Below are 27,064 nucleotides of genomic sequence, written 5' to 3' on the forward strand. Positions count from 1 at the left end.
GTGCTGTGATGTTATTTAATTAGAACCAGATAAAATTAGGTAAGAAGTGATGGCCAACAGTCATATGGCTTGCTAACAAATATAATTTCATAGTGTTCTGTAGATATCCCAAAGTGTTAATTATAACAGAAGCAGTTAAGTTCTTTGGAGCAGTGAAATTCTTTGGCTCTGAAAGCATAGCAGGTTTTAATAGGTGTGTCACCTAGTAACTGTGGGCATTATTAAATATAAGGAGACTGAAAACCATGGTGGAAGCATTGGAAAAGTCTGGCCAGCATGAGTAGTTTGTTTTAGACCTATAGAGAAATCTATTAACTGTTGCTGCTATAGACCAATTTGATTAGGAAGTGGGACAAGCTGTTCCTTTCATTATACCAAAACCACATTGCACTTTGTATCAATTATTTGGCTGTCTGCAGCATGTAGATTAGAATAAAGGGCGTTCTCGGTGTTTGTGAATGTTGCGGATTGCTGATTAGTAATTAGAGTACTGAATGAAGGAAATTAGGCCAAGAGTGAATGGGAATGAGAAAGTCTTAATTCAGTAATACAGATGTTAGGAACAGATTGTCTTGAACAGCTCATTCAGTATAGTGACATTGTACATATCCGTGGTGTTATTTGCTTCCCATGTAAGACTCAAGTCAAATGCCTTGGAGATGGTTTCCTCTCCTATGCCTTGTGATGTAGCTGTATAGCTATTAATTTAGTGAAATATCCTGTTTGCCAGGTGTGGGAACTAGCTGATTTTATTGTAATACCAGATCATTACTTAATTCATATGCAACTGAGCACAGCACATGGAAAGCATTATAAATCTATTTACAATGTGGCTGGTCTGATGATAACATTGCATTAAATTCCCAGGTGAGGCAATTTAAGCAATTGCTTTGCCATGTGCACAACATGGAAATTAAATTCTCATATATGCTTTAGTAATAAACCAACCTCATTGTTATGTTATTACTTGTGGTAGGCTGTAGAGCCTCATTCTGATTGCAGATACTGTGTGTCCCATATAGAGTCATACAACAGGCAGTACCAGAGATGACAATTTTTAATTAATTTAAACTAAGTTAATTCATGTTGTTCCCAGTTTTGCAGTGTGTGCCCACAGACACAGTGAGCTCAATTGGGAAATGTCAAAGTGTAGGTCAAGTAGGTAGATTATTTCAAGCCTAATTTCTAGACCAACCTGTTGGTCTGTTTGAATTTAAGAAAACCAGCCAATCAGTAAGCAAGCATCCTGTTCATATCAACCAAAATCTCTTTACATCTGGAATTCTTAATTTCATAACTACAGAGTCACTTTTGTCATCAGTTTAGAGTATTGAGAGAAACTTGGTACCTCAAACTTCTCGGGGGAAAGAAGTCAATTGGTAATTTGTCACATTTTTGTCATATCTGTACGACATAGAGTTTTTTTCAACTGTATCTAGTTCATTTGAAGTATGAAGTATAAATCATAGAAAAAGTAAGTTTTACATAAGCACACAATTAAAGTGAGGACTGCTCTTAAATGGGTGTGAATGTATGCATGTGTGTGCACACATGTGTGTGTTTTGAAATAGGATCATTTGAAGCTTTTCCACCCTTATGGTCTGGGCTGGAAATTGCAGAAGATTACAGACTGCACAGAGTTTCGGACATCTCCTGAAGCCACACGTAGAGCACCAGTAGGCAGTGGTAACTGACAACCAAGACTAAAAATGTTGACAATTTCTTGATTTGCCTGGTTAGCTTATGTATAGAAGTCATTAACTATTTATAAAATGCATTATGAATTGGGTTCCTTCAAACTGTAGCTGAATGTGTGACATTTCCAGCTCAAATTCTCATGCTTGCATTTGGCTAAAGTACAGATTCTATAGTCTTAATAATAAAGTAAAAATATTTTAGGTTTATAAAGATATAATAAAGGTTTCAGTTCATTAACTTAGAATCTTCTAAACTAAAGCATTATGTAGATACTTAGTAATCAAGCATGAGGTTTTTAACATTTCATAAAAGATAACATGATTTATTGATGTTTTAGGAACAGTTATCCTTAAAACAAGCCATTTGTCATTCAAAAGAATTTCGTATTTATTTATGTCTTGGTTGTTGTTGTTATTTTCAAGCAGTGCAATGGTGACGTCAAAGAATGGATTATGGCTAATTACACACAGCCAGCTTACTTAAAAATTTGAATGTTAAGAAATTATGAGAAAATACCAGTATTGGGCTTCCAAATATAATTCTTAATAAAGAACAGCCTGGATTTGTTTTATTTTTGGAAATGGAACTTTAGTGCAGAGTCCCATTTTCACATTTTGTGCCATTCTCATGAGGAGTTATTCCTGATATTTGCAATGAAATGTCTTTTCATTTTTTAAGTCAGGCCTGCCAGGAACCACTTTGTTATGCTTAGCATATCATTTGCTTAATTACATCCAGAAAAACCCTCCAAGACCAGCCTCTAATGTCCCGATGGTGAGAAATGACTCTCATGGATACCACCCTATAACTGTGGGTGCATCCTCCTTCATGGCTGAGCCAGTATTCTCTTAATTGCTGCTTGTCAAAGCAGTGCCTCCTAACCAGAACAAGATTAGATATTCAGGGTTCTACGTTTGTAATTTCTTCTTCATTTGAAGTATGCTAAATCTAAATAAGAACATAATGGAGTTGAACAGTCTATGCCAATTTGTTGGTATTTTGGTGAAAAGGGAAGAAAACAAAAACAATCTCCATATGATATTTTTGCATCCTGTGGAATGTTTTAGTCCCCCATTGTGATGAAATGAATAATGCAAAAGGCAGCTCTGATACATTGGCCTGTCTTAAAGGTTCTTATTTCCTTTAATGCTGTAAAATACTTTTGCCTGGCTGGTTTGAGACTGAGATGGTGGGGCTCTTGAAACAGGCAAAGAGGTTTGGCATGATCGAAGTATTGTACTAAGACCATGAAATGGGCTGACCTTGTAACTTAGCATTTTAAAATACTCTTCTGTATCAAGTCAGTAGAAATGAGCAATCCATAGTAGCTTCAACAAGAGAAACAGGTTAAGCATATGCTCTTTGTGGTGAAAAAATGTCTGGCGAGTTCACAAATGAATGTGTTGGGCCACTCCTGAGCTTTGAAGAGATCGCATATAGAAGTCTTTACTGACCATGTACCAAGGACTTGTGTCTCTGATTTGTTCTTCTCCCTGCAACACCATTGTGATTTTATTTATCTACTCATAGAGATCTATTGCAGCTGCTAAGTTTTAGGACAGATATTTGTGGCAGGAAAGTACTGTTGAAGAGGGAGACACTGGGCAGGCTGGGGTGAGTGCCTCTGTGTCCTTTATCCTGAAGTATTCTATAGCTCTGTGTTGTTTTCCTTAGTCTATCAGAGCTGATTTATAAGACAGAAGAAACTCTCAGCTGAGCATCATGACCCCGAGATTCTAGGCTCAGATGAAGGAGAGTTACCTTTAGAATTCTATGACACTACATTGTTTTCCTAAAACAAATATCTGGGTGGTGTGCATGTTTATTGATATTCCAGTAAGCCTTTTAAAACTGGGTTCTGCTAGATCCAGCATATCATTTGCTTAATTACATCCAGAAAAGCAATAAACTGAATTATATGCAATAAGCCAAATTCTCTTTTATGTGCCACACTTGGGAGAATTTCGAAAATAGTCCAAAAAAGTATTTCCTGTGTTTTGTGCTTCAGATAAGGCACCCACTTGGGAAAGGCTAGCTTTTTAAAGGATCTGAAACTCAGTGGTTGTTCTTGTCTGAGGTTCCTTTAAATAATATGATTGAAGGTATAATGAGCTGATTGAGACCAAGCAGCATTACTCATTGACTACTGTAAAAATCGAATCAGAAACTTTCTGTTGCCTTTTGCTTATAGATTACAGGTAGTCCTTTGAAACTATAATACTTTCTCCCCCCACCCTACCCCCACCCCTCATCATAGATGAACAAGTAAGAACTTTAAGTTGTAGACTATAGGAGCCCAGGGAAGACATAACAGCTTCCCCCATCCATTTTCTAATGGACCATTTTTACTTAATTAGTTGAGAAGCAGAATAGGCAACAGAATGACCTTTAACCCTGAACTGGTGAAGATGAAGTAGGGACGGATAGCCAGACTCAAGTTTCACAACTAATTTTCCGAGCCTCCCAGCTTTCCCAAATGTGTGTATTTAGATAACACATGAGTTGCTTAGAGCCATGTCCCTCTGACTGTACAGGTGAGGGTAGGGTCCACACAAAACACAGTTTCATTGAAAATGTTGACTCGTAGCCCACTGCCATTAGTTACAGGCATTGGGAAAGGTATTTGCTTTCCCAGTGTCTGTCTGTCTGCTCCCCTTCCCCCACTTTCTCTCCCTTCCCTTACCAACGTTACTCTTCCTTAGGCCATTATTTAGAGAGGAGTTGGAGACGTTTGAATTACTGCTAGCTAGGGAATGGTTTTACAATCCCTTCTCTTCCTGGATAGTAACATCACAATGATGAAATATAGATGTGCTTGTCCAGGCATCCCAGTGTACAGTTGGGGAGATGAATATTACCCTAGAAGTAGAGATTTTTAGAGCTCTAAATTGTACAGTACATTTCCTACTGAGACTCCCATACACTCCTGTTTTAATTACAATCCGTGAGTTTTAAAACTGTACAGCTATAGAACTGTATTTCTTCCAGTTTAGTGGTTTTATTCAAACAACATACAGAAAAGTAAATTAATTCTAGTCTGCTTATGAAAAATCATAGAACATTAGCACAAAGCAGAAATTTCTTGCATTGTTGGTCTTTCTTTGTAAAACAAACTTCTAATTTCCTTTAAGCTCCTGGGCTCTGGAACTTTGAGTTAGGTTTGCTCATCTTTGCTGGTGGGTTTCCATTAGGGGGCTCCCGAGGGTTTGAGACAGCTTGCCTTGATACCAATAATGCTCGGATGCATTGACTTTCTAACGTTCATCTCGCTCTTCCCTTTTTGTTTTGTTTTATAGAAAAGGTCACGGATCGCCTACAGTGACGAAGTACGGAATGAGCTCCTAGGGGATGATGGGAATTCCTCAGAGAACCAGGTAGAATGCTAATGAGGAAGGCCCGGTGGGTGGCTGGAGGGTGAAGGAGGTCACAGGCACACTGGGCTCTCAAGCTGCTCCCTAACAGTATTAGCAGCAACTCATGTGGAAGCGATACTGTTTAATGCAAAGCTGGAGTCTTAATCAACTTCAAAATGTTTCTTGGAGATCTTACATTTAACCCTTTACCTTGTGATCACTGTCTGCTATCTTTTAAAAACTCTTTTCTTCTCTTTTCTTTATTATTTAGTACTTAAGGAATAACTTGAAACACGCTGTTTGCAGACAAAGCCAAGGTCTTCACCTCAAACACATGTAAGAGGAATAAAAAAGTACATAATGCAGCTTTGATAGGAATGCAGCATAATTAAATCAACACTCGCAGCAAAACAAATGAAAGTAAGCTTTCAAAATTCAGCACAGCTCTGGCTCCTATTGTGTTGCTTCTTAAAAATACATTCACCAAAATGCAAATGGCTAGCACCAGTGTGGGACTTTGTGCACACCCAGGCAGAGGCCTGCCCTGCTTCTGTGGAGTGACCGTGGTGACAGTAGCAGTAGGGTACGCTCTGTGTGCACCTTAGGTTCTGCAGACGGAAAAAAGAGATGATACAATTCCTTCTCAAAGGTTCTTGCAACTTGTCTGCCGTTCCTCATTGGATGGCACAGTCATGTCATGAGTCTAATTAGCATCCTACTACTTTCTTTGAATTAATGCTGCAGATATCATAAGTTCACATGGTTCATATATGATATATACAACTCTTTTAAAAAGTGTTTCAGGACACTTTCTTGGTGTAGAACTGATTTTGAAAAGTCTCACACAACCCTGGGGACTGATGGGTAACAGGGAGCATCATAGGTAAGACCTAAATGTGTTTACTAAGGCAGGTCCTCCAAGGGTTGCTTCTCAGCCTACATGAACCACTCACTGGGTAAAACAGAACTGTGATTTGATAGGAAGATGTAGCACATCTGCCCAATATGCTAAAACTTGCAGAATGCACTTCCCACTTCAAGGAGTTTATGTTTACTGATACTAAATTACACACCACCAGCATGTGAGCATTGTAACCTGGGAGGAGGCTGGTGTGACAAAGGCACCCATCCATCCACCAGAAAAAAATGGGAGAATTATTGCCGAGCAGGCCATTTGTTTTGTTCACCTCCTTCACTATTCGGATGGTATCAGCCTGAATTCAGACATCGCTCAGATTTGACTTGCAATTTCAACTTCCCTGACTGAAATGTGAGAGCAGCTGAAGTGGGGTGGGGTGGAAGGAAAGTGAATGGTAATGTTGTGAGGGAGTTTTACTCATAATAGATTAAATAATGTGAGAAGGAGAAAATATTTTTTGCCTTTTAAAAGTGGCGTTTGAATTATGCATGCCTCGTTAATGAATGAATCACAGTTTTCTTCTCTAATGACTGTAAAAAAAAAGGCATTATCTTTTTTGCAGAAGAAAAAACCAAACAGAAGTGTATATGTAGCTTCCATGTAGTTCTTTTGGAAGCTGTGCTTCCCTGTCTGAGAGCACTGGCTGCTGGAGAAGGCACAGGAAGGCGGGGTGCTGTCTAACCCAGGCTTCCATTGCACTGATGGTGTAGTTCCCTGACAGCAGCCTTTTTAAAGCTTGTTCACTTCTCTTCATGGACATTTAATACACCTAAAACATTAGCCTTACGTGCATATAAGTATGATTCTTATGCCTAAAGAAACATATTCCACAATAATAGATTTGAGCTCATAGTTTCTGAATCTTTCAAATTATATCTCTGTCACTTTAAAGTGATTATGCAGAGATTTCCCCTGGACTTATATGAATCAAACTTAGAAATTCGGCAAGTGCTTGGGGAGCCGGAAGTTGGCAATGAGCGGCTGTCACTCCAGTAAATGCAGCAGGGCGCTTTACAGTCGTGAGAACATGTAAATGGCAGATTAGGACTCAGGTGAACTTCTCAGCCTAAAATTCGAATGAGGTGTGAAAGTTCAAAGAGATCATGCTAAGCTTTTTGGATAATTTGTTACCATGCAGAGCAGAATTTCCATACCACGATGAAGTCATTAAATCCTGTGTTGAGGCTCTTTGTCATAATGTAGGAATTTAAATGAGCACACCCTTAACCAGTGGCTTCAGATGTTACTTGAAAATAACTTTTATTCTCTATCAGTCTTATTCTGACTCAGCAGTCAAAGCAGAGGGTCTCTCTACAGAAGAGGTTTTAATGGCTCTTCGTATACATTTTTATAGAGCAGAAGCTATGAAGGTTGGTGTTCTGGGTGGGAGGACTACCCACAATCTATATAAGAAACTCTTCTACCCAGAAAGAATATATGTTCACAAGGATTGTTGACACGCTGGCTTTCAGACCTTCTTGTCATATATTTATGATGTACTTTTAATATACACATAAAGCTTGGGTATAAACAAAATTAGTCATAGTCACTTAAATTAGCATGTATCTGTCAACTAAATATATAGAGTGATCGTAAGGGGAAAAACAAAATAAACAATCAGTAAGTGTGACTGCAAACGTGTAAAGTACTGACTTCATTTCCAGTGCCTTGTGCACCCCCTCCATACTGTGGCTTCCTTGTGACTGGCTGGACAAGTGTGAATACAGTAGCAATTAGCTCTATCTCTTTGGCATTTATGGCCAGTTCTGTTAGACGTCTACAACTGACTGTTGATGCACATGGCTATGAACTTCTTTCTGGCTGGCTACCAATGACAATAATTTACTTTGGGGTGTATTTCTACTTCAGCCAAGATTGGGAATGCCACTGTTTGTACAACTAAGGATTTTTCAAGAGTTTTTTTTTTTTTTTTAATGTCCTCGGCACAATATCCATTTAATTGCATTCAAAATTAACTCCTCTGTGCAATTTCTTTCTGACTCATAGCTATTTAATTCAGTTAAATATACCTCATCCTGGATTTACCAAAAAAGGGGAAGGGGGACAAAATCTGCTTTGCACCCGTAAGTGCTGAGGACCTGGTCCCGGTCTTCCCAAGAATGAGTGTCCTAAGCATTCTTCAGCTGCCCTCCGTGTGCAGTGTTTCATTTCCGTGAGAGCTGAGCTAGTGGAGCAGTGAGGCAGCATTTCCTCAGAGGGGAGAGCTTAATAGTTCTTCACTTGATTTCCTTTCCTGAGAACCCTTCTCAAAATAAACAAAAAACAGACTATAGAACAAAACCATAGACTTCCAGAGTAGAGTATGGAAGTGGTGACAGAATGCTCCGAGTTCTTGTTTTGAACACTAATAGACTCTCTGTTGCCATATGCAAAATTAGATTGATCCAGTGACTTTGAGAAGATCCTACAAAGAAGATTTTTAAAATATATAAAGGGTAGAATAGTTCCCAACATGATGAAGTTTTTGTGGCAAAGCAATATTTAACAGATAATGATTGCTTAATTTTTTAATACAAGGTTCTCTTAAGTTCCGATTTGGGCTTGCTGTGCGTAAAGTGTGTCAAACTTCAGCTACAGACCAGGGGGTGAAGTCGGTCAATTTAATTCCGCAAGATCTGAAGAAGGTCGGTATCATTTCATATAGCCCCGGCAGAGCAGATCATTACCAGGCACAAATCTGCTCGTTCGTGCTGGGGGTTTCTAGCAAAATAAATAGACTGTCATCATAAGTTCAGAAAATTGTGTGTTCGACCCACGATAATGTGTAAAGGGCGGTTAATAGAGTTCAGCATTTATTCGTTATCTGTATGCGGACAGAGACGGCAGTGGCGTTATCAGCTTTAAAAAAAATTCGGGAGGTCTGGGAGTCACGTGACGCGCCTCACAACATACACACCAAGGCGCGCGCGCGCACCCACCCTCGCATGCTCCACAGTGCAGTTTTGATTTTAGTCACAGCAGAAGGCTTAACCACAAGAGATTCCACTGGTTCAAACCAGCGTAAACCAGATTTTTTTTCAACCCACAAAGGAACAGATTACCTCTTGTATCAAATTCTGCATTCCGGGTGGGGTTGTGGGGAGAAATCTTTGTTTCAAAAAAAAAAAAAAAAAAAAAGATGTGGATTACCATAAGCCAACATGATGGTTTTGCACACTTTCATGGCGGCTATGATGGAGCTGGGAACTCGATAAATATCCAAATCACTACTTCTAGCGGAGTCTAAGCATTGTTAATTTTCAAAAAGCGACCATCTTTGTTTACTTCAATGCATAACTCTCAGCCTAACCAAAAAAAGGAATGGGGGAAAAAGTTGAAGCTTAGAAACCTCCCTCTACCTAGCTTAGCTACAAATCCGGTGTGGAGCTTGAATGCAGCCATGCAGCACAAACAAGATAGAACGTTTTTTTGTTTGGGACCCATTGAAAAAGCAAATGGGTAGCATTTTTAAACACCCTTGCTTATGGTAGGGTGGCATGCCCCGATGGACTCTATTGCTGAAGAGTAGTTTTAAACTTTGGCCCCTTAAGTATCATAGTCAACTGAAGAATAGTGTCCCAGAAAGAAAAGAGCCTTGCGATCAATTCCCACATCGTCTCTCTCTGAGATTTAGTGTTTGCGGTTTTTCTCCCATGATGTTCAAATGGCAAAGAGAGAGATTCCAATATGTGCTAGGCTAGGTATCTTAGTTTAAATTTTAACTTTGTCTAGAGAACGACTTTGTTGCTGTCCATGTGAAAGATGAGACAGTCTACACCGGATATTTGTTGCTTTCCACGTGAAGAAACGAGACAGTCTATACCGGATGGTTGTGGGGAAGGGAATGAGTATATTTAAAAACGATAACTTTTTGTCTGGTCTAAACTATGACATTAAAATTTTGACATTTAAATTTTTGCTAAGTGCAGACTAAGGTGCCATACAATAAATTCTAAACCCTTTCTATAAGGGGTTTATGACAATTTGAATCTCTTCCTTCTAGATTGGAAGTACTTTTCCTATAACAAATGAAATAACAGAATAAACTGAAATGCATACTTGTCCTCCTTGGATTTGAGACTAAAACAGCATTAAGTGTTGAGAATTCAGGGCTGTGGTAAACATGATACTTTTAGAGAGAATTATAGTGAACCATTCATAGCACATTTCTCCAAAGAAATCATTTAATTTATTGGCCTATATGTGTCAAGTGTTGTAACAGATGTTACAGACACTTGGATGTTTAAAAATTATCAGTTGTAGTCCTGAATGGCTGAGGATGCAAATTTTAAACATAGAGTGTGGCTCATAGCCTGTTGTGGCACGGGCTTTTATTCTGTTCATTGTAGAAACCGTGGTAGTAATTTTAACAATGCAGCTATGTCTGTGGTTTAGAATGATGTCAAACACATACCCAGAATGGGCCATATTTATAGATTTCATAGATTCTTGGTTTCTAGAAGCTTGCTATAATCTGTTACAGTTACGAAAATAGGAAAAGGTAGGGGATTGAAATGTTGCCATAGGAGAACTTACTAACAAAAGAGTGGTTTTTTATTTGACTTAATGAAAATGGACTACAGGACAAACACAGTAAGAGGGTTCCTTGCTTTGGTATGTCCCAGTTTGGAAGTTAAGATTACTAGAAAGTAAAGGAAAAAAAGTCAAATAAAAACACACCCAGGGAGTGCTGTATTATTTAAGAAAAACCACGACTCTTGACATTAACTCTTCTGATAGGTACTTTATATATATACTTTGGTTGATTCTCAGCTGAAATAGAGTTAACTCACTGCAGCCTATCATTATAATGGGTGCCAGTAGGGCATTAAGCCAGGAAATAATAGTAGGTTATTTTTGTTGTTGTTTTAAATACTTATTGGAGCCAAAGCATGAACTACTGATCATTTTCATTTGTTGGTAAAATCTGAAATCAGTTGTCAAGTCTCCAAATAGAGAAACATCCTGAAATCTTGTATATACAAAGCCTCTCTAATGGTGCATTCTTAGAAGAGAGACGCAGTAAACTTGTTTTCTTTTTTTATAATATAGACTTCTATGAAGTCGTTCCCCTTTATTTCATGATGGTTCTTAGATGTACTTTAAAAGAGAATTTCACACTATTCTCTTTGTTTAATGTGACAGTGTGAGAAAGTGATCTTTATTTGTTCAAAAACCCCTGCATGTAGTCTATGCTTAGGTTCTTTTAATGTGTTTGTCTGTGATTTTTAAATGCTAAACATGTAAACAGATGAATTGTCAATGTTAATTCTGTATCCTGTCACACAACTGATCTTTCTTTCCTGCCATGTCTTCCCTTTTTATCTTTTTTTTTTTTTTTGTGCATTCATGTTGCAGTTGATAAAATTACGTGAAGAGGTAAGTATTTCCCAGCTTACTTTTTTTTCTCCTTAGTTCTGCTGTTTCTTATAAAATTTATTTTCTAAATCTGAAGTGGATCTTGTATTCATTTTTCCAGGGAAATGTACACTTGACAAAACTGTTGACTTTATGACTTCAGCAACCTTCTCCTCTGGTGGTCTTCTCCAAACAACTGTCTTCAGTTGTGCTTGTGGGGCGCTGTTCTTCGTTGACATTGAGAGAAAGTTAATATTTGCAAGCCAAAAAACAAGGGAGGAATAATAGAGGCAAATCTCAAAACTGTGCAGAGCTTTGTTGTTTGTGAGGCCTTCGGATTTGTTTTATTTGTGTGAGTTTCTTAATGAAGTTAGTATGAGTTCCTTTTTTTTTTTTTTTTTCCTGATTCTGAGTTACTTTACTGAAAACATCACCCACCCCTCGATTCCAGGGTTCCACATAAGATGCCATGGGAAACATGTGCGTTGTCAATGCCCTTGCTCTGGCGCAAGGACTCCTGACAGCAGCAGTCTTGCGTGGCTGCTAAGCACTTTCCTTTCTGTAGGAAACAGCCCCCAAATGAGTTCTCCTCTTTCTGAGTGCTGCTCCAGACTCTTTGGGGGCCTGATAAATCCCCGCAGCAGCACCTGCAACTCTGGCCAAATGACTCTGGGTCAAACCCACCAACAATGCTTTGATTCATTTTTTCCCAGATAATTTTTATAGAGTAACACCGAGTTTTGTTTTCCCACAAGGACATAGAATAGTCCTCTTGCTCACGGGAGTCACAGTCGTTTGGTTGAGCACATTGACTGTAGCTTTCCTGGATGGTTCCTCTAGTGGGCTGCTGTTCTGTGGGTGTTGGATATGTTGATTCCGAGGCTTGTGGACTGTGGTTTGAACAACTCTCCTGATGGAAACGCATGAGTGAGTTCCCAGCTTAGCTAAAGGGATAGTGGCATCTAAGCTGGAGGGAGAAGGCATACCAATAGCCTCTCACACTTTGGTTTTATTTTTTTCCTTTTCAACATGGAAGTATATGTATATACTAAATCAGTATAATTAGTTACACTGTTGATTACTCTGAATGAGTGAGTGGTGACACAAACATTTTTCCCTGAGAGGTGGACTGTCTGTTTTGTGAATTTAGATATCCCTACCCTTTGCTGAGGAATCTGAATGTTCAAATGTTGAAGTGAACAGTAGATTTGAATGCATGGACACACATGGACACACATGCACACACACATGCACACACATATACGAACCCACATGCACATATACCACATTCAAAGAACCTCCACAAAGCTCTTGATCCTGAATGGACAGTGATCTGATGGACAAAATTCCTGTGCTTTATAATAACAAGTATAATTCTGGCCAGATTGTTGTCATGCTGTGGTGCAGGATCAGAGGAATTGTTAATTCTAAAAGCTGAAAATCATGTCCCCATCTCTTTTGTAATATACCATTGCTTGATAATTTTTCTCTTATTTTTCTATGTCAGCAGCTGTGTATGTTTTAGTACCATGGTTGATGTTTCTGAAACTGTTCTGTGGCAGAATTATTATCAGGAGAATTAGATCATTTGGGTGATAGAATGACAATCTCAGGAATAGTAGTCTTTGATTTGTTTGCAACACAAATATTTATGGATTAGGTGATCCACTGAGCTTGAATGGAGATTTCTCAGAAGGGCTCTTCTCCTAGTCAGGATTTATTCGTGCTCATACAGTGATTATGTTACCCCAATTTTTTACTTGCACCTCTTCTAAGGAGACAGGCACCTATTTGTTCCAAAATACAGTGTTTTGTTGTGTTTGGAAACACAATGTGCCGTCCTTCTCCTGATGCACTGTTCAGGGAGTGCTTGGAGGCAGGGTCGTAGTGCAGAGGGAGCTGATCTGGCGTTGGCTGTGCCGAGCTGTTGGAGTCCCGCATCCCCATCTTTCCCTTTGCGCAGCTCCTCACACAAGCTGAGCTCCATCTGAAGCTCCTGCACAACTTCACTCACCTGCTTTGAAAAGGGCCAAGAAGAGGGTGAGAGAATGAGTTTGGGGTGGAGTGTGGGGCACGTTGAAAGCCTCTGCGCACTGCACTGCAGCTGCTTTCATTGAAACAGCGGAGGCAGTGGACAGCGGAGGGAACAATGTAACAGCGAGGCTGTTACAAGAACTTGATTTTAGTTTGACTTTAGTGAAGAAGTTTCAAAATACGAAGGGAAACCCTTCTGGGAAGCTGCCCGTGAACTGATCATTCTCTTGGGTGCAGATTTTCTCGGGGGTGGGGGGTGGGGGTGGGGGACGACTCTCCAGAAGAAGCAGTCGCAGTTCAGCATGTGCAGCGTTTAATGTTCACTTGGACATTCGGCTTCCCGAGTAGCTCTAGAGTCTCCCACATTGTCCCACATTTAAACACTTTATTCTGCACCTGTTAAGCTTGTGTGCTTCCGTCATATATGAGCATAGAGGAAGAGACAACTCCAGTATAGCCTATGTTTTTTTTTTTTTTAATCTCTATTAAGCTAAATGTCTTCTTTGAATTTAGGATTTCATACAACATGAAAATAAGCCCCAAATTGTCTTCATCCGGACTAAAATTCATAGTTACTCTTGCTTTCTCAGATCAGATTGGTATTTTTTTAGAGGATCACCAATTTGAAGTCCTTTGTTTGGGTAGAAGACAATACTCAGAGGAGGGAAGCAGTTTTTACCCCCAGAGCCGGTATATAAGGAGACTCAGAATTAAAGACATCGTTCCTGGGCAAGCTTTGGTGCTATTAAGTTCTGTTTAGAAATGGTCGTGCCGGACACAGAGCGCCATTGCTCCCTTCTCTGTGGCAGCCTTCAGTGAGTTTGCTTTTTGTGACCTAAGATGCTTTTTCTCCCTTCCTCCATTTTATTTATTTCGTTTATTTTCTAGAAGGAGGGGCAGTATTTCTCTTCATTTCTGCACTGTATATTAGACAACTCTATTAATTATTATAGAATGCTCTTGCTGCTTCCTGACCTTCACATCAGGTCTTGTCTCTCTGTTCTAAAAGCATTGTTTTAATGATTCTCCCCCAACCCTTCCCCCAAAAAATTTTTCAAGGAAAGCTTTGATGTGGCTTTAGCTGCCTCTAACGTCTGGCCGCATCTCAGATGTGTCACCTGTGCCGGGAGGGAATAAGGAAATCACGTTTTGAATGGTAATGATAACATACTAATCACTTCCTTTCTTTGAAGATGGAAGCGAGATATTCTGTCAGCATCCCTGGCTGCTAGAGCTTGGAGGCACTGGTCTAGGTGTATTAGCTTAAGTGTGCATGTCAATACAGCTTGCATCTCCAAGATCCATGGGGGCTCATTAGAGCAAGGTAGATCATTTCACTCGACAGCCACTCAGATAATGCATGTGGCACCTCCTTTTTTATTATTATTGGAAAGCATTGCTTCAGTTTTAAGTGACATCTGTCAACAACACAAAGTTATATAGTTATGGTTGCATGTTTTTCTTTCTCTTTGACCAGACACCAAAATTGATTTGAGGGCAAGAGATACTAATTTATGCAAATACATATACACATTAAGCTGCCCACAACCAAATATACAGGAGCACATATTCATGTGTTTTTAGGTGTCTAAACATACATATATGTGTACTACATGCATATACCATCATTCATAGTCATAGCTAGCCTGTGAATCTGTTTTGGTAATGTGAATATATATCTGCTGTGAGATCAAAAACATTTATAAAGTCTCAATGTAGAAAGGAAAGTTTAGAATATTGGGGAAGTTCTCTAATTTGCTCATGAGATATAATATGAAAGAGTTGTATATAATTTTATTTCAAAGAGTTGATTGTTATTTTAGTTCACAAAGCAGTATGTGTTAGCAGTTCACTTTAACCTAGTGTTGTAAATTTGGGGATAAATTAGCAGTTATCGCCATACCATATAAATCCTGTGTATTTCCTGTTTTCTGGTGGTTGTCCTGTGTTGTCTTTGAGCTGGAAGTGCTGTTTAGCATTCTGTTTCAGTAGCGTTATTGTTCCATGTGCCATCTTGCTTCACATCCAAAGTAAGAAGCATTCTCTTAAAAATAAGAAGTTCTTGTTTAAAAATTATGATTTGCAGAAAGCAAAGGACCAAGTAGTGTTGGAAATTACTGCATTTTATAAAACTAAACACAAATAGGGACCACAGCACCGTGTGTCTCATCTGTGTTAAAATTGGAAAGATCCAGTTGGCTCTGCTCTTCCTGCATTTCTCAGTGGTGTGGAGTAAGATTTGTTGTGTCCACTCACAACAAGGGGCTCCTTAAAAAAACAAACCAACAACAACAACAACAACAAATAAGTGGATGATCCGTGCATGTTTGATTAGAAATCTATCCATTGTTGTGGTTCCTCTGATGAACTACCTGCTAAAATTTAACTGTAATGGATTGTGGACACCCCCCCCCCCATTTTGGATATACAAAGGCATTATTTTTTAAAAAGGCAAAAAAGAACCTTGTAGCAGCCATCCGTCTGACTCCCCCTTCGTTTCAGAGGGCACATCTGCTGGATAACACGGAGAGGCTGGAAAGGTCATCGCGGAGACTAGAGGCTGGGTACCAGATAGCAGTGGAGACCGGTAAGAATTCTGAAAGTGAGCAAATTGTCTTGCTTATGCACAGCAGTCTTCACAACACATGACATTTCAGCGGAACTTCAAAGGAGCAGCAGAGACAGCAGCCCGAGATGTGGTTTACATATTGGGGAGACAATTGGGAGCTTATTTGCGCTTATCTTTTTTCAAGTTAAAAGGCATGACATCTCCTGAAAACCTTCCTGAGGTTTGAAAGTCTACATCTGAAAGCAGACGGGATACTTTGTCTAAATTCTACATTTGTCTTAATGTGCAGTTACACGTTGTCAGTTTACCCACCCGCAAGGATGGCGAGTGCACCGTGCAGCCTGGCTTGTTTGTGACTTGGGTTTTCGTCACATATGTAAAAATTAACATTTTAATCAGTCTAAATGGTAGGAACTGGGAACAAAGACATAATGATCCCTAGTTTGCTTGTTTTACTCTGTGTTGGAAATAGCTCCTTTAATGACCCTATTTTATAAAAGGCACAAACAGAACCTCTAACAAGGTATGAAAATATCTATAAAACAACAAAGCCTATATTCACTATTATCTTATTACCATTGGTTTATACGATTTAAACTTTTGGTTTGAATTGACAATAGTCACATTTCAAAGAAGACCATCCTAATTTTTCTAAGACTAGTCTAGTCAAAATAGACAGGACTTTTTTTGTGTGAACATTGCATGCAGTGAGTATTTTTAAACAGCAAGGTATCATTATTAATACCTTGATATTTACTAGTTTCTTACTATTTTGGCTATCCTTTTTGTTTTCTAAGCTATAAATTATAAATAATGTATTTTAATCGTTTGAAGTGTTCTTGCATACCATATAAACAACAAAAATATGTGATTAACAATTTTCCTGAAAAAAATTAACTTAGTGTTACCACAACATCACTTTTTTGAAGAGTGGGTATAATGAAAGTGTTCCTAAGTACTTTCTTTTATGAATGGCCAGTGTGCTTGCCCTGGCTTTGTGGCTGTGCTGGATTGGTTGGTTTATGTGCTATGCTCTAAAGAGCCCAATAAGGTGATTGTACATTATAGGTGATGAGGAAGCTGAAGAAGACCATCAACCTCTGAACTTTTAACAGTATGGGCTGCTGCTTTCCTTTGGTTATTGTCAGGCTGACTCTCTGCCCTGATGGGGCTCCTTTAGTCTTGCTCAATCAAGAGCAGACTCTTGGGGAGGATATGACGAGTTGAAGGAGCCACATTCCAATCCTTACTCCTGTTTCTGTGAGTCTGAATGAATTATCTCTCCTCCCCCCAAGACTGTTCATTCTTCAATAAAATAGAAATTACACATCTGAAAATTCTTAACATAATAACATACATTACATTAAGGTATTTTATGTGCTGTAAAATACATATATAAATGTACATATTATTGTGTGGCCATTTAGTGATACATAATAATAGAAAATATTTTTATTGTGTTTAAACATTTGTATATTTAAAAGGAATAGAAAAGGGTGTACAATTCTTGGGAACTGTGGCACTATCTCTATTGAACTTTATATTCATTTAAGAAGGACTTCCTTGCCAAGCATCCATTGATGAGCCTCCATGGGCTTGGCTTGGGCTTAAGCATAGAGATTGTCTTGCTGTGTCAGTGATCTCAGGGTCTTGGATGACGGGGCCCTATGTGGGTATCTCAGCCTCGCACTTCACTATCCATGTGGTTCTTTTCCAAAACTGGAAGGTCATCAAAGATGGCGGCCTATAGAAGACCATGCATTGATCATGATTGTAAGGTAGCGTGGGAGTTGATAATTATTTCTTTTGATGTACAAAATGTATATATTGACAACACAATGGTAGTCTATCAGATTATGTGTATATCTCACCTAAAGCTTGGGAACTTCAGGCAGACTACAGAATTAGGTCTGGGCGGAGGAATACAAATGAGAATTGGGACAGATGCACTCCAGACTGTGCTTGGTCAGGTATTAACTTGCTAATTCATTTACTTGGATACATTTGAAAGTGGGTGGGAAAGGAGAAGTGACTTCCGGTTTCTACAGGGTACTGTGACAGGTACCATGTCACTGGCGCTTCCTGAGTCCCCGCCAGCCCTCACTGCAGTCAGTCAGGTCAGCTGTCCTCACCAGCCCTCACTGCAGTCAGTCAGGTCAGCTGTCCTCACCAGCCCTCACTGCAGTCAGTCAGGTCAGCTGTCCCCGCCAGCCCTCACTGCAGTCAGTCAGGTCAGCTGTCCTCGCCAGCCCTCACTGCAGTCAGTCAGGTCAGCTGTCCTCGCCAGCCCTCACTGCAGTCAGTCAGGTCAGCTGTCCTCACCAGCCCTTACTGCAGTCAGTCAGTCAGCTGTCCTCACCAGCCCTCACTGCAGTCAGGTCAACTGCTCTGTGTCTTGACTGTATGTAAATTTTTAATACTCATCATTTCATTATAGGCAGTAGAAGAAGAACATTTGAAAAGGAATAGAACATTTTTTTCAGAGAGGGTCTCATATAGCCCAAACTGGCCTAAAACTCACTCTATATCTCAGAATAGCCTTGAACTTATGATCCTCCCTGCCTCCCCTTCTCAAGGGCTAGGGTCATAGATGTGTCTCACCAAACCTGGTTTATCTGGTACTTGAGATTGAGCTCAAAGCTTGTGCATACTAGACAAGCACTCTTATCAACTCAGGTCATCCCTTGTCCTCTGCCCCAAAGTTGAAAAATAATTTTGAAGATAAAATCCAGGCTCTCATGCGTGGTAGGCAAATACTTTACCCCTGAACTACATCCCTCCCTCCCAGAGGAAAAACTTAGCATTGGGTTTCAAAATGATGAGATGCAGGAAGGAGAAGATGTGAGTGTTAGTGACTGTTAAAGCAACCCCTGGGAGGGTATGCTTTCCACGAACTGCGTTAGCCTGGACTTAGCTCCATACTCGGAGGGCTTTAAAGAATGAGAACATACATAGAATATAATGGCTTCCCATAAAGCATATTTTATCAATTTAAGAATGACATTTTGTCAAAAATTATAGTTTTGTATTATGAGGTCAAACAGACAAGGACAGTTTATGTTGTGATAAGAGTAGTAGGTAGAAGTTTGATGAATTTCTTTATTTGTGAAATACAAAATGTGGGGGCTGGAGAGATGGCTGAGAGGTTAAGAGCACTGCCTACTCTTCCAGAGGTCCTGAGTTCAATTCCCACAAATTACATGGTGGCTCACAACCATCTATAATGAGATCAGGTACCCTCTTCTGGCCTGTAGGCATACATGGAGGCAGAACTCTGTATAAATAATAAATAAATATTAAAAAAAGAAAGATACAAAATGTGGCAACCTTATGTGAGGCTTTCTGAAATATTTTTCATTGTTTTTATTTTATGTGTTTGACATTTTCCCTGCATGTATGTCTGTGTACTGAGTACATGCTGGTGCCTCTGGAAGCCATGAGAGGGCACTGAATTCCCTGGACCCAGAGTTACAGATGGTTGTAAGCTACCATCTGTTGGTAGGAACTGAATCCAGGTCCTCTGGAAGAGCAGCCAGTGCTCATAACTGCAGAGCCATTGCTCCAGCCCTCTCTGAAATACTTTCCAAGTTTTACTTGAGCACAATAATCTAGGAACAATAGTTCTGAATGTACTGAATGAAGTGGGAGAAGCTCACCTTCATTGAAGACTTCATTGATCAGCTCTGTAGCCCTGAGAACCAGGTACCCTGGTTATCTCTGTGTATGCTCATACTTGCCAGATGGACACTTGCCATTAGACTCTTCCTGTTGCATAAGATGTTAAGAGGTAAAATAAGACACTGACCATATAAGTGCACAGAAAGAAGAGAGCTCCAAAATTTTATCACTTAATGGATAGCCATCAGTTGAAAAAAAGTTAACTTTCAAGATAACTTTTTGGCGAAAGTTTTAACAAATTTGTAACTTTTCTGTTCATTAACTTGATGATAATTGACAAGATCCTAAAAAGAATAATATCTAGGATAAGATGGGTTAGATAAGAGTGTGTTACCTAATCACGCTTCCTAACAAATTATGAAATTCACCTTTGGAAATTCTTGCATCACTATTGACATTTTTGAGTTATCTCGTGAAGTGGGCAGTTACTGTCTCTTCTAGAGCAGTCACTGAGCAGAGAGCACGTGCTCGTACTGGGAGATGGTTTTAAGCATCATTTACACCCTGATATGCAGTGTGTTTAATACCCATTGAGCCGCTTCCCTGGATCCCTTCCCTGGATAAAGTGCTTGTCTTGCAAGCAAAGGACCCAAGTTCAAAACCCTTAATCCGTGTTAAAGAAAAAACAAAGGAAAAACAGGCATGGTGGCACATACTTTTAACCCCAGCATTGGAGTGGTGGAGACAGGTGGATTCATGGGACTTGCTGGTCTGACATCAAGGAAGATGATTAGCAGTCACAGTCATAAACTCCTTTGGAAGCAGTCATCGTGGACTAGATCATGTTCTGGTTGCATGAAGCATTGGGTTGATCTAGTTTGGTGTGACTTCTGAGTTCTCTTCCAGAATCTTTGAAGAGAAAAATGACTCTCCCTTTCTCCAGTTACTGACAGGTATGATTTCTAGCTGTGGTGGTATTCATTTTGTTGATGGTCAGGACTTAAATGCTGGGTCATCTGCCCTTTACTTTGAAGTTGTAATTCTTTTTCCCCCTCTCAAATAAATATTCCACTGTCACAATCAGCACAAAACTATCAGAAACGGTGATCCTTAAAAGAAAGGCTGAAAGAAAGCTATGGGAGGACAGAATGCAGGCCTCGAGTGTAAACAGGTCTCTTAAGAACCAATGACTGTCCCATCCTGAGTTCTGTATGGGTGTAGGACACCTTCAGAGCATCTTGGAGCTGTAGGTTTTGGGTGTTCAATGGCTTACGTCTTAGATCATGATGTAATCTGTTTGCTGGACTTGCTTTCACCCCCTCTTGTGTCCCCAAGCCCTGTGTGCTGACACTCTTCTCTGTAGTTCTCTGCCTAGGCTGGGTCTCTCATCTGCTCTCTCACTCTTCACTTGATGGTAGCCCAGAGGCTGAGAAGAACTACTGCTCTCCTGACAAGGAACTGTACTTCTGCCAGCCTTTGCCTGAAAACAAAGTGCTCTAAACCTTCACCCAGTTCCTGATGTGGGCTAGGGACAAGCATATGAGAAGTGACACAATGCCTGATAAACATGTGACATGGGCCCCATGACACCCCCAGTAGTCTTATCCCACTCACTTCTTTTTGAAGAAGAGGAAAGAAGTTACAGAGAAGTGATAGTGTTTTTCCACATACATAAAGCTAGGCACAGTAAGCCAGATCATTTTGTTCCACAATCAGATATGAATGGTTTCACATACCTAGATTTTTCCAAAGTGATTTGTTGTAGTCAAAATATGTCATATTCTCACATCTGTTAATTTCCTTTTCCTATAATTTATTTGAATACTATCCATTGAAACTGTGTGCCACATATTAAAGATACAGTAGTGAAAAAGAGAGGCAGGGTACTTATTCTCAGACTGTTTATTGTGGTGGTATTGTGTTCCCCAAAATATTGTGCACCCTAATAAATTTATCTGGGGTCAGACAGAACAGCCACTAGATACAGAGGCCAGAAAATGGTGGCACTCACACCTTTAATCCTAGCCTTCTGGAGGATTCTGCATCTCTGTGAGTTCAAGGCCACTCTGGAAATAGCCAGGCATGGTGACTCACGCCTTTAATCCCAAGAATTGAGCCTTTAATCCCAGGAAGTGAGGGCAGAAAGCAGAAAGGTATTTAAGGCGTGAAGACCAGAAACTAGAAGCTTTTAGCTGGTTAAGCTTTTAGGCTTTTGAGCAGCAGTTCAGCTGAGATCCATTTGGATGAGGACTCAGAGGCTGCCAATCTGAGGAAACAGGATCAGCTGAGGAACTGGCGAGGTGAGGAAGCTGTGGCTTGTTCTGTTTCTAGTATCTTCCAGCACTCACCCCAATACCTGGCTCCGGGTTTGTTTCTACTAATAACTTTTAAGATTCCTGCTACAGTTTATAAATAAGGGGGAAAAGTCAAGTAAAAGAAGACATTTTAAAAATTAATAAGTAAGTGAAATAGATGGGCTGCCATAGTAGTCAGGTGAGGTGAGCTACCAAGACTCACTGACAAAGGCCGTTAGTAGTCCGGGCAGAGAGTGCCTTCCAAAAGGTAGCTTTCTCTCTATGCTGAGTGTCACATAGTAGAAGATGCCATCAATAAGACAGTCTGGGGCAGATGGCTCCAGGAGGAAGGACAGCGAGCACCAGGACTCCTCAGTGTGTTGTTTGGGAGTGAACAGATGGGTGAAGGGAGCAGAGACATGGCCCGAGGCCAGGGGAGTCTGAGGTGTGGACTGTGATGGCTGTGACATCTTGGGAGGGCTGTCAGCAGCCAAGTAGCCTCTTCTGCATAGTGGAGAACAGGGATTGTAGGAATAGAGGGACAGGCAGAGGGAAGCCAAAGAGACAGGTCAGGAATCGAAGAACTTTGTTCTTTTCTTAATTCATTGATGGAGAAATTTGATGAACTAGATACCAGAGAAATTGCAAGCTAATCTAAAAGGCTTTCAGAAACAAGGACCCTCAAGGAACTTACTGATTTAGGAACTATTTTTATCAGTTTATTACATTTATATAATGGGTTCTAGTTACCTGGCATGAATTACTGACAATTCTTCCGTAAGGACTTCCCCAAATAAATGGGGACTCCATAATCTTTACCAAACAGTTACCAGTCCATTAAGCTGATTAAGCTGGAAGTGATGAATATTTGTGATAGCTCTAGTATGGAAATGAGATTAATGATAAGATGTTGACAATAGATTAATTATAAGGTGTTGACGATAGATTGGTGATGATGCCTACAAGAGGCATAATGTGGTGATGTGTATAGAGAGGAGGGTGTGGAAATCACACACAAAAACAGCACTTCCCCTCCCACAATCTTTGGGGTTGTGGAAGGTTCTAAGTATAAATATATATTGCTCCCTTGGTTAATTTCCCACTGATCTGAAGAGGAAACACATATGGCTTTTGCTCCCCAGTGTGGTTCAAGAACAGCAATCTTGGCTTGTTAGAAACAAGCTACTGGGTCTCACTCAGGTTGGCACTTGAGTGTGTTCAGCCAGGATTCATGCCTACATTAAAGTATGTATAGTATTTTTTAAAGGTAAGTTTCTTACCTGTCTCCCTTTAAAGAGATTTCACAGAAGAAGCAGTGAGTAGTGGTGTCCACATACATTTTTTTTTTTAATCAAGGCAAGTTTCATGTTCAAAACATGTCTAAGGAATTTGAGCAAATGCATTTAAAGTTTGAAATGACTTTTACCGCCTGCTCCCCTAAGCTCTCTTTCCACCAACTCTTGCTACCGCCTGCTCCCCTAAGCTCTCTTTCCACCAACTCTTGCTCTCCATTACCTCACCTCCCCCCACCCCCAGTTTGCTCATGTAGATCTCATCCATTTCTCTGTCTTTGGGTGATCCCTGTGTCTTTCTTAGGGTCCTCTTTACTAAGTAGCATTCCTGGAGTTGTGAGTTGCAGTCTGGTTATCCTTTGCTTTACATCTAGTATCCACTTATGAGTGAGCACATACCATGTTTGTCTTTCTGAGTCTGGGTTACCTCACTCAGGATGATTTTTTTTCTAGTTCCATCCATTTGCCTGCAAACCTCATGATATTGTTTTTCTCTGCTAATTAGTACTCCATTGTGTATATATACCACATTTTATTTATCCATTCTTCAGGTGAAGGGCATCTAGGTTGTTTCCAGGTTCTGGCTATTACAAATAATGCTGCTATGAACATAGTTGAGCATGTGTCCTTGTGGTATGATTGAGCATTCCTTGGGTTCATGCCCAAGAGTTGTATAGCTAGGTCTTGAGGGAGACTGATTCCCAATTTTCTAAGAAAGTGCCATATTGATTTCCAAAGTGGTTGTACAAGCTTGCATTCCCACCAACAGTGGAGGAGTGTTCCCCTTGCTCCACATCCTCTCCAGCATAAGCTATCTTCAGTGTTTTTGATCTTTTCCATTCTGACTCGTATAACATGGTATCTCAGAGTCATTTTGATTTGTATTTCCCTGATGACTAAGGATGTTGAGCAATTCCTTAAATGTCTTTTGGACATTTGAGCTTCTTCTGTTGAGAATTCTCTGTTTAGCACTATAGCCCATTTTTTAATTGGACTGTTGGGTATTTTGATGTCTAATTTCTTGAGTTCCTTATATATTCTGGATATCAGCCCTCTGTCAGATGTGGGGTTGGTGAAGATCTTTTCCCATTCTGTAAGCTGTCATTTTGTCTTGTTGATTATGTCCTTTGCCCTACAAAAGCTTCTCAGTTTCAAGAGGTCCCATTTATTAATTGTTTCTCTCAGTGTCTGTGCTACTGATGTTACATTTAGGAAGTGATCTCCGGTGCCAGTGCATTCAAGACTACTTCCCACTTTCTCTTGTATCAGGTTCAGAGTAACTGGATTTATGTTGAGGTCTTTGATCCACTTGGACTTAATGACAGAGAAAGTCGCTTTAAGTATGGTAAACGTTCTGTCTCAATCAACACTTCTTACCCTAGCTACAATTGCTAATGGCCTTCCAGTGTGTCAGTCAGACGTTTATATCACTTATAAACTGTATGGCCATGGCAGGCTTCTTGCTAACTGTTCTTATATCTTAAATTAACCCATTTTTATAAATCTATACCTTGCCACGTGGCTGGTGGCTTACCAGCGTCTTCACATGCTGCTTGTCCTGGCGGTGGCTGCAGTCTCTCTCCTCAGCCTCCCGCTTCCCAGAATTCTCCTCTCTCCTTGTCCCACCTACTTCCTGCCTGGCAACCTACTTCCTGCCTGGTCACTGGCCATCATTGTTTTATTTATATATAGAGCAATATCCACAGCAGTGTATCTTGTGGGGTGGTTTTGAGATGGTAATCCCTGTCTCTCGTGCCCTACATCATGGGTGAACAGTTCTTTGGCCGCACCCTTGCCATGATACCCTTCCAGCCACAGGCAGCTGTGGACGAAGCCCTGGGCCAGGATTAACCTTGTCTCCTTAGAAGCTGATTATCATGGACATTTTGCAGCAGTGACAACAAACCAATATAATTTCCTTTATATCATCTGAAAGCTCCAGCTGAGGAGCTGATGGCTTCTCCCTGAGACTTTTGTGGGGTTCTGCAGAGAAGATGGAAGGGCCTGAGACAGTACTGCAACCCACCTGCCTCCTTGGATTTGAACTTGCTTCCTTGTGACTACTCTGACTGACACACTGCAAGGCCATTAGCAATTGTAGCTAGGGTAAGAAGTGTTGATTGAGACAGAACGTTTACCATACTTAAAGCGACTTTCTCTGTCATTTAACCTTCATATTTACTAACATTTTCCCCTACTTCTTCATATATTTTCATTCTTTTCTTTTCCCATCTCATTCTCCCCTTTAAGAAATATTTTTGAGTTGTTTACTGGTGTGTTTATTTACAGTGTAATGATTTCACTCAAAAATATAAATCTTCACATGTGGGCTAATGAGTTGTTTGAGTGGATAAGGCCACCTGTCACCACATTGGGATCTGAGTTACATCCCAGAACCCATGTGGTGGAGGGTAAGAATTGACTCCCACAAATTGTCTTCCATCCCCAGTATGCTTGTTATTGCATGTATTCCCCCAAATAAGTAAATGTTAAAAAAAAAATGTTTAGTAAATCATCAGATATATTCATTTATTATCCATAGAAAAGACTAGTTTGTAAAATAAAGCATAATGATAGAAAGCAATTTATGAAACCATTTTAAGTTAGCTAGTAGCAAAGCCAATACCTCCTGCAGGAAGTTCAGAATGTCAACCCCTTCCCCCAATCGTATACTGATAATGCACTTGACCTTGGAATTTAGAGGCAGAGGGATGCCATCTGTGGCCCTGTCCTCAAAACTGCTGTCATGTGGTAGAGGGGTGATCTCTAATTATCTAATGTCGGTAAGAATGTAAGGTTGTGTGAAAAGGCGAATGTTGTTATTTCTCATTTGTCAAACTTTCATCAAGACTTACAGGGACACAAGACATGTCCAGCATTACAGTCCTAGCTTGTCTGAGTAGAGGGTATTATGTCCATAAACACTGGTTCCAATTATTGGCCTTGGTCACTTGATTTGAGCGCAGGTTGTAAATCAGAAAGCTGTCATGTCCAAATTATTGCCGAAATAACACATTAGTACTGAGTATTGTTCTGTAAGGTGAGAACAGAGAATGGGATTCTACGGCTGGGTTGTTATTAGCCATTTGTTTTACCCAACTATGCATAGTTTAGAGAAAATCATTTTCTATAGAAAGGAAACAAACTTTCTTTGATGCAGAAAGTTATCTGTAGAGAAAGTCTTCTATTCATTCTTGTGGATGATGGAGTGTTTTCAGATCCCTAAGTCATTACTGTGGATGGTGGAGTGTTTTCAGATCCCTAAGTCATTACTGTGGATGGTGGAGTGTTTTCAGCTCTCTGAGTCATTACTGTGGATGGTGGAGTGTTTTCAGCTCTCTGAGTCATTACTGTGGATGGTGGAGTGTTTTCAGATCCCTAAGTCATTACTGTGGATGATGGAGTGTTTTCAGATCCCTAAGTCATTACTGTGGATGGTGGAGTGTTTTCAGATCCCTAAGTCATTACTGTGGATGGTGGAGTGTTTCAGATCCCTAAGTCAGTATTGTGGATGGTAGAGAGTTTTCAGATCCCTAAGTTATTACTGTGGATGGTGGAGTGTTTTCAGATCCCTAAGTCATTACTGTGGATGGTGGAGTGTTTCAGAATCCTAAGAACATTTCTGCTGAAAGAGTTTTTTCTTCCTTGATGCTGAAAAGCATATTGCTTGTTGCCATATTAAAGCTTTAAAAGTCTACCCAATTGTAAAACCAAACAACCAAAAACATCATTTTTAAATTTGTATTAATCAAGGACTTTATAATTACCAACTGTTGACATCTTCCACCTCTAAGAACTGGGACCAGCACAGGGGGCACAGAGGAGGTTGTCACTTGGAGTGATGCCCTGAGGATTGTTAAGCTGGACTTAAATTTATTTATTATAAATTAGAATTCCAGAAGATTCTCTGGAATATTGGAGAGCTCCAT

General features: G+C 40.0%; 1 protein-coding gene across 12 annotated transcripts in view; it reads left to right on the top strand.

Annotated features, from left to right (window-relative positions):
• Window positions 1-27,064, top strand: part of Vti1a (vesicle transport through interaction with t-SNAREs 1A) — a 317,257-nt gene that overhangs the window by 64,322 nt on the left and 225,871 nt on the right. For 4 of the 12 annotated variants that reach the window (XM_076563324.1, XM_076563329.1, XM_076563323.1 and 1 more), the window contains exons 4-6: window positions 4,995-5,072; window positions 11,329-11,349; window positions 15,865-15,949. In XM_076563324.1, coding sequence (XP_076419439.1) covers window positions 4,995-5,072; window positions 11,329-11,349; window positions 15,865-15,949 — 184 coding nt within the window. Of the gene's footprint in view, window positions 1-4,994; window positions 5,073-11,328; window positions 11,350-15,864; window positions 15,965-27,064 lie in introns of all 12 variants that reach the window. The other 8 variants (XM_076563330.1, XM_076563327.1, XM_076563326.1 and 5 more) reach the window with 3 other exon arrangements.

The sequence above is a fragment of the Peromyscus maniculatus genome, chromosome 1, assembly GCF_049852395.1.
Source record: "Peromyscus maniculatus bairdii isolate BWxNUB_F1_BW_parent chromosome 1, HU_Pman_BW_mat_3.1, whole genome shotgun sequence".
In the NCBI taxonomy this organism is placed as follows: domain Eukaryota; kingdom Metazoa; phylum Chordata; class Mammalia; order Rodentia; family Cricetidae; genus Peromyscus; species Peromyscus maniculatus.